This window comes from Chelonoidis abingdonii, chromosome 11 (assembly GCF_003597395.2).
Source record: "Chelonoidis abingdonii isolate Lonesome George chromosome 11, CheloAbing_2.0, whole genome shotgun sequence".
NCBI classification, from domain to species: domain Eukaryota; kingdom Metazoa; phylum Chordata; order Testudines; family Testudinidae; genus Chelonoidis; species Chelonoidis abingdonii.
In genome coordinates this window covers 54,811,265-54,819,707 of record NC_133779.1, presented here as the reverse complement: position 1 = coordinate 54,819,707, position 8,443 = coordinate 54,811,265, and the positions used below count along the sequence as shown (strand labels likewise).

General features: G+C 57.7%; 1 protein-coding gene across 1 annotated transcript; it reads left to right on the top strand.

Annotated features, from left to right (window-relative positions):
• The first annotated feature begins 720 nt into the window (after positions 1 to 720).
• Positions 721 to 3,305, top strand: DUSP23 (dual specificity phosphatase 23). The gene is given in 3 exon segments (XM_032779497.2): positions 721 to 1,025; positions 2,989 to 3,019; positions 3,022 to 3,305. Coding segments are annotated over 3 exon segments (450 nt in total). The 5' UTR covers positions 721 to 755; the 3' UTR covers positions 3,171 to 3,305.
• Positions 3,306 to 8,443: the final 5,138 nt, after the last annotated feature.

Here is an 8,443-nt window from a genome sequence, read left to right as displayed (position 1 = left end):
GATCAAATATTTGTTCCTCATGTAGGTACTTGCAGACTGTGATCAAGTCACCCCTTCACCTTCTCTTGGTTAAGCTAAATAGAGTGAGCTCCTGGACTCTCTCGCTATCGGGCAGGTTTTCTAACCTGTCAGTCATTCCCGTGGCTCTTCTCTCACCCTTCTCCAATTTATTAGCACTTGGCTCCTGTGCCCCTTAATCCTGCGCAAGTTTAGACAGCGTAGTGACTGCAGGTGGATCTGCCAGGGAGGCCGGGAGCTGTGATGGTGGCAGCTCCCCACCCAGCCCCATAGAATGACAGGTCGACAAGCCCCAGACTGCAGCCTTGGGTCAGGCTATGATCTTCACTCGGCAGCCCTGGCTTGTGTCTCTAGCCCTTCCACTGCCGCCTCGTGTGTATTGCAGCTGTGTCAGCTCCGGCAGCTGGAGTCAGTGTTGGACTTGTGGGGCAGGACTGGTGCCACCATGTAAGTGTCTGGCCCCATTGTCAGGCAGTTAATTGATGGGCTGCAGAGCACGTGGAGTGAAAAGGGGTGTAAATGGTGCCACCTTCCCCCTCCCCTCTGCTGCCCTAGAGCAGCAGGGGTTGGAGCCTTTGGGGCTATGAAGCTGTGAGGGCCATGTTGGAACCAGGGATGGGGATAGAGGGAGGCCCTGGGCCAGGTTGGAGTTGGGAGCACAGGGGCAGCAGGGTGCTAGGAATGTGTCTCCCCACAGTGCGCTTTCTAACACGCTGCTGTGTCTGCCTGCAGCACCAATGGCGTCGGCCGTCCCTCCAAACTTCTCCTGGGTGGTGCCCGGCAAGCTGGCAGGGCTGGCCATGCCACGGCAGCCCTCACACTACCAGTACATGCATGAGCATGGCATCCGGCACCTGGTGTCGCTGACCGAGCGCAGCCCACCCAACCACGACACCTGCCCTGACATCAAGCACCATCATCTCTGCATCCAGGACTTCTGAGCCCCGTCGCTGGAGCAGATCAAGCACTTCCTGCAGATTGTGGAGGACGCCAGCAACAAAGGCGAGGTGTGGCCTGTCCGTAACCTCTCCCCGCACACATGCCTCGGGGGGGAGGGATAGCTCAGTGGTTTGAGCGTTGGCCTGCTAAACCCAAGGGTGTGAGCTCAATCCTTGAGGGGGCCATTTAGGGATCTGGGGCAAAAATCTGTCTGGGGCTTGGTCCTGCAGGGGGTTGGACTAGATGACCTCCTGAGGTCCCTTCCAGCCCTGACATTCTGTGATTCTATGATACACTCCCCTGCAGCCTGTTTGGCTGTTGGTCTGAGAGCACCATGTGGCTGCGATGCCCAGGAAGTGCCCACACGCTCCCTGTGTGCTTCCCTTCCTGCTAGAGCCTGGAGACCTGCCGGGACCCAACCAGGAGTTGGGCTTGGGTCTGAAAACAACCCAACCCTTTGGGGCTCAGGTCATCTCTTATCACTTCCCCCTGCCTGTGGGGTTGGCACAACAATGGCTGCGTGCCCTGTTCTCGCGGGCCGCCTTCTCACCACACTCTGTGCGCTGCAGAATGAGTGCACTGAGGAGTCGCAGCAACTCCAAATAATGCAGCTGTGGCCAGAGACGGGTTGGGGGCACAGGGCGTGGGGAGCTGGGAGCCCCCACCAGGTTGAGCCCCAAGGACTAGGCTGTGGTGTTGGAATGGGGAGGAAGTGTCAGGGTCAGGGCAGGTCTGAAAAGGACTGGACACTCGGGGCAGGTTTGGGTCAGCTGTGCCTGGGGAGGGTTCAGGTTGGGCTTTAAAACTGGGCTCCGAGCAGACGTCTGCTTCGAGCCCAAACTCTGCCCGGAGCAGCAAGAAGGGCTCTGGGCCTGTGGGCAGGGATTGTGGCTCTTCTGGGGCGGGTCCCAGAAGAAGGGGCCAAAGTCTGAGCCAGCAGTGCTGGAGTTCCCCATTCCTGGTGGGGCTTCTCACGCCTTGTGCTATGACCCAGCTCAGGCATGTCCCCTCTGGGCCTGACCCATACTCAGCGATGGGAACAGCCCTGGTCTCTAGAGCTGGGGTCATTGTGCTGCACACTGTGGCCGTGGGAGCTCCCCAGTGCTAGCTGGTATGGGACCCAGCTCGAGGTCCAGGCCCTGGCCACCTGCACTGTAGGCAGTATGGGGCCAGAGACACATGGCTGTGCCATTCTGATTCCATCCAGTAGAGAGCAGGGCTGAATGCTAGCTAGCTCCCAGGAGGAGATGGGAGTTAGTGGTGTGGGATCTGCTGTGGAGACAGTAACAGGGCTTTCCATGGCCCCACAGGCCCACAGACACGAGGACTGGCATTGCCTATGCCACAGCAAATCTCTGCCTGGGGGCACAGGGCTGGCGTATAGCAGCCCCCTGCAGCTCTCTGTGAGCAGCCACTCGGCCCCAGGCAGCCTGTAACTGCCTTGGAGGGCCATGGCACAGCAGGTTCTCAAAGTCACCAAGGGTGGGGTGGGGGGGGATTTCCCAGTCACTCCAACTCTGAGGCTGGCTGGGGTGGGACAGATCTTACAGCTCCAGTGAGACAGGGCCAAGTGCTGTTCTGCACCAGTGCCCAGCGTGGATTCTGGGGGCACTGCAGCATCTCCACCCTGCCACGCCCTCTGGGGCCTGACTGCCCATCATGGGAGCCTGTAGTCCAGACACCCAAGCAGCCGTCACTATGAACGTGGCTTATGCTGAGAAAAATGCTAGGGCAGGACGAGGAGCCTGCCAGCCCCTGGGTATTTCCCGCTGCTGCTGTCAACCCAGAGGAGTGCCTGGTGCTGGGTGAGCAAAGGGCAGTAATTCTCCTTCAGCCTCATGGCATCTCTCCCCACAGTACAACCAGGGCTTCTGACTACTGGGCCAGCCAGGGCACTCACACTGGGGACACCCAGCTCTGTCACTCAGTCCTGGAGATGGGGACAGGGCTCTCCTGCTCCCAGGCAGCGAGATGTGAGCGGGTGTGAAGGTACCAGGCTTGGTCTAACCTTGCCATGTCCTGTTCCCCCAGGCCGTGGCGGTGCACTGCATGCTGGGATTTGGCAGGGAACCATGCTGGCCTGTTACCTGGTGAAGGCCCAGAAACTCACTGGGGTCGACGCCATCCACGAGATCCGGAGAATCCGGCCTGGAGCCATCGAAACGCATGACCAGGAGAAAGCCGTGATCCAGTTCCACCACCACATCAAATAGCCACAGCCAGAGGCACCCCCCGCCCCCTATGCAGGGTGTGGGTGGGGGGGCAGAGGGACGGGGCTGCTCAGCTATACAGACACCTGCAGGAGGACCCTCCTGGGCCTGTGGCTAGGTGTTTCTGGACCCATGGAGGGGAACCTTCCCAATTCCTCTCAGCACGGAATGCCTGGCTGCTGAGGGGAGCAGGGGCTGGGCTCAGAACCTGGGGCCAGACCCCATTCTTGGCAGCATCTGCCTGCACTGGGGCAGGGGTTGCCCCAGCCCCCTTTACTCAAGGCAGAGAGGAGGAGCTCTGAATCGGGGAGGGGCAAGGGGCACCAACGTGGAAGGGGGAGCCCCGTAGAGCAGCATCTCCTCCAGTCCCCTGTGATCCTTGCCTTGGGAGAGCCAGGCCCCTAGAGATGGAGTGGGGCTTTGCCCTGCAGGGAAGCTATGCATGCCTGCAGGGTGTGTGGGCTGGAGCCTGTCCAGCCAAGGGCTGTAGATGAGGCTGGAGGTATTGGGGGTTTTATTCTTCTGAGCTGCCGCAACCATGTCCGCCCCCAGCCCTGAATAAAAAAAGCTGGCATTGAGTCCCCTTGTAGTCTCTGTGTGGGACATCATGGGCAGGGAGGGATTTACACCCGCTGCTCCCATGGGCACCTGTGCTTCCTGTGGGTGTGTCCAGTGCTGCGCAGAAGTGAAGGGGGCTGGGGAGCAGCTGGGGCAGGTCAACATGGGGGTTGTGGCTACATAAGAAGTGGTCTCCGTGCTGTGCAGCCAGTGTGGGATTCTCCCTGGTGCAGAGGCTGCAGGTCTAGGGCAGCCAGCTGTGCTATGCTGCACCAGGCTCCGTCCTGGGCCCCTGGGCTCTCAGTGCTGCAGGCCAGGCAGTGGGGGCATCTGCTGCTGCAAACCAGCTTTCCCAACACACAATCTATCCAAGGCCAGCAAGAGGTGGAGCCTTAGGCCAGACTGGAGGGGCACTTCCCTCCTGACACCTGCATCATCCCCTCTCACAAGCCAGGCCTGCTGTCAGTGCGGCTGAGGAGGGGAATGAGGATTTCCCACTCCTAAAGAAGGGAACAGGCCTGTATGAGCTTTTGCCCTTTTACTCCAGAACTGCATTTCCCTGCATCATAGCAGTGCCCACTGCCTGGGTCCTGGCTGCTAGTTAGCTGTGGAGTTGCAGTAGCTCCTAGACGCTGCTGTCCTAGGTGCTGTACAGGCACATGACCAAAAGCCAGTGCCAGCCCTGAGGCACTTACGATCCAAATTTTACACTTTGGTTGCCTCAAAGGCCTCCCCTGTAGTGCCCCAGAACTCAGCGGTTAATCTGCAGAGTCACTGGGCTGCGGGGAATCAGGATTCCTTGTTCTGTTCCCCTCCGAGCAGAGTGTAGCCTAGGTCAGAGGCAGCCTAGCCAAGCACTTAGCAGGGCACATTCCTTCTGAAAGGCAGTGTGGCCAAGTGACTGAGACCTGGCTCTGCCAGATGGAAGAGGGTTCTCTTCCCAGCCATGCCAACAGTGATCTCATGCAGCTACCCCTTCTGTGAAATAGATGCATGGCACTTTCAATCATTATCGTCCCTTTGGGGCACCTGGCATTGGTCACTGTCAGAAGACAGGATACTGGACTAGATGGACCTTTGGTCTGACCCAGTACGGCTGTTCTTATGTTCTCACTTTTCTCCTGCTGTGGTGGGAGGTCTGAGACCTTGGTTGATAAGGGCTGTAAAGTGCACAGAGATATTAATGGTAGTTGGAAGAGCTGGGACTGCTAGTCTCCGCAGGTAGCTTTAGACCAGACGGTGCGTTAGAGGGGCCTTTTGCTCTGTTTTTTCTCAGATGCAGGCAGGAACGCAGGGCTGACTGGATGTACCATGCAAGGCGCTTGGCAAGTCTGAAAAGAGTTTGAGCTGCTTTCCTCCAGTGGAAACGCTCCTGGCCTTTGCTCAGTGGTGCCCCCTGAAGCCATGGCTTCACCAGGCATCAGCTCTCTGCCTTTCCTTTGCTGCGTGCAGGGAGCACAGGGAGCTGTGTCTTGGGAGCCAGGATGACCAGCTCTCTGGTTGGACGCATCTCTCTCTCCTCCCTCATCTGTGGTCTTGTAAGGTCGTTTGCCATGCGCTGCTGGATTGATGTTTATAGTATGGTCTGACTGGGGGCCATGTGTTGAGCCAAACGGCCTGCTAGGCAACGCTGAGAGCTTCCCATGTCCTCTGATTCCTTGTCCCTTTAGGGTCCCTTATAAGGCGGAGGGGCTACTCTGAGACAATGGGGTTAAAAAGCCAGCTCCTAAGTGACTGCAGGCGTTTCACCAGTGAGTTTAGAGAGGGAGTACAACTGATTAACCATCTCTGAATTCAAGCCAATTACACCCCCCTCCAAAAAATCCCCACCAAGTCTGCAGGAATGAAAGGAACACAGGCAGATGTCCAGCAGCAGATGGGGGCTGTCCAGTTTATTGCACTGAATGCAGCATGAACAATTTTCTGCCTTGTGGGCCGGTGGCATGTGTGCATTCAGTGCAAGAAGCTCTTGGCCTACAGAGACTGCGTATGGGACCCTGAGACCAGAGTGGCTGAATTGGAGGAGCTAAGGGAGACAAGTACAGAGAAAAGGCTTTCTGGGACACACGAGTGGTCCCACGCCCAGTCTGACAGCACCTGTGCAGCTGAGGAGGATGAAAGTCTCACAGAAGGAAAACATCAGGCTGGAGCAGAGGGAAATGATCCCATAGTTGGGACTCTCTTTCCAGATGATGTCATGGTCTCCTCTTGCACTGAGGATACCTCTTCAGGGGAGGGGAGCCCAGTTATCAGGAAGAGACAGGTAATAGTAATGGGGGACTGGATTTTTAGAAATACACATAGCTGGGTTTGTCAGAACAAGGAGAACTATATGGCAAATTGCTTGTTGATTGTAAAGATTGTGGATCTCACACAAGCCATCTAGACCACAAGTTCCCAGATTTTCTTATTGCATACCCCCTTCCAGATCTACCAGCTGCCAGCGTACACCCTTCCAGATCTACCAGCTGCATGCTTACCCCCTTCCAGATCTACCAGCTACGCATGTTCCTCCTTACAGATCTACCAGATGCCCACATACCCCCTACTAAATCTACCAGATGCCCACGTACCCCTTCCAGATCTACCAGCTGCCCGCATACCACTACCAGAATACAGGGTTTATATTTTAAGTCATAGAATCATAGAATATCAGGGTTGGAAGGGACCTCAGGAGGTCATCTAGTCCAACCCCCTGCTCAAAGTAGGACAAATTCCCAACTAAATCATCCCAGTCAGGGCTTTGTCAAGCCTGACCGTAAAAACCTCTAACGATGGAGATTCCACCACCTCCCTAGGTAACCCATTCCAGTGCTTCACCACCCTCCTAGTGAAATAGTGTTTCCTAATATCCAACCTAAACCTCCTCCACTGCAGCTTGAGAACATTGCTCCTTGTTCTGTCATCTGCTACCACTGAGAACAGCCTAGATCAGGGATCGGCAACCTATGGCACGAGTGCCAAAGACAGCACGCGAGCCAATTTTTAATGGCATGCTGGAGCCTGCCAGGACTCCAGCATGCCACTAAAAATCCTGGCCAGCTCGGCGCACTCTCCTCTGCCCTCCACTTCCCCGGCAGGGGCAGGGAGCAGAAGCATAGCCATGCGCACGGGGTAGGCAAATGGCCCCACTCTCTCGGCACGGCAAGCCGTGGGGTCCACACTTCCGGGCCGGAACGCAGGGCCGAGTGCAGCAAGCTGCCGTCCCCTCCCCCACCTTATCCCCACCCCTGGAGCCCTGCCACCGTGTGCAGCGCTCTGGGGGTCGGGGCTGCGCGCTCCCGCGGGGCAGTGTTTGGCTCCGCAGGGAGGCAGGCACACTCCCCGCTCAACTGGAGGGGCAGGGCTGTGTGCTCCCGCGTGGCAGCTTATCTAGCTCTGTGTGGAGCCTCATGGTAAGGGGCCCAGGGCTGGGGGTGTTGGATAAGGGGTGGGGGCAGGAAGCAGGTGGGGTTGGATGGGGGTGTGGGATCCCGGGGGACAGTTAGGGGGCGGATGGGGTGATGGGCATGTGGATCCCGGGGTTTGTGAGGGGGCAAGGAGGTGATAGGGTCAGGGCAGTCAGGGGACGGAAACAAGGAGGGTCCTGGGGGGGGAGTTAGGGTGGGTGGGTCTCTGGAGGGGTGTCAGGGGACAAGGAGCTGGGGGTTGTAGTGGTTGGGATTCTGGGGGGTCCTGAGGAGGCAGGGGTGTGGAAAGGGGTTTGGGGCAGCAGGGGAGAGTGGGGGGTTGGATGGGTCAAGGAGTTCTGAGGGTCCTGTCAGGGTGGCAAGGGAGTGGTTGGATGGCAGGGAGTCCTGGGGTCTGGCTGGGGAACAGGGTTGTGGATGAGGGTCGGGGCGTCAGGGGCAGTAGGAGGTAGAGCCAGTCTGGGGCCCAAGGAACAGGGCTTAGATAGGGGTGGGGTCCTGGGGGGCAGTTGGGGGCAGGGGTCCAGGAGGGGGTAGTCAGGGACAAGAAAGCAGCGGGGTTGAGGTTTTATGGGGGCAGTGACCCAGCACTCTCCCTGACCCGAGGCCCCGCCCCAGCATACACTACACCTACGCCCTCTTGCCCTGAGCCCATCAGCCTCCGAGGCCCCTGCCCTGAAGCCTGTACCTCCTCATACATATCCCAGCCCTCTACTTGACTCTTCATCCACCCGCTAATCCCGGCCCTGACTCTGGCACCCCACCCCTACCCAGCACCCCTCTCCTGACACTCCACCCTCACATACCCACCTCACCCTGACTCCAGCCTCCTGCCAGCCCTTCTGGGTCCTTGGCCGCCAGCTCCCACAGCCACTGCCCTATGTCGTGGGGTCTGGCTGAATGATCCTCCTGCTCAGCTGGGTGCCCCTGGTGCCGCACGGCCCGCCGCTCGAGCTTGTTGATGTACCGCTTGTCGGCCTCAGGGCTGAACACGAACCCCAGACCAGGCAGCAAGGCTGAGTGGGCCATGCAGGGTAAGATCAACAGTTGTTTAATTCATTAGGGTTAGAGATTGAAGCTGTCTAAACAGTCTTGAAAGAACCTGTGTTCTCGGTTATGATCAATCAGACCACTGAGTTTAGTTATTAAGTACATATATAGATGCTTATAGAAGAGACCTTTTCAAAACATTACAAATGTGATGACCGTGGGCAACCAATACACCTAAATATAGAGTGACATAAATGAAGACTCGGCTAGGCGATGACACTTCTGAAAGGTTGCTGACTCCTGCCTAGCATCCATCCT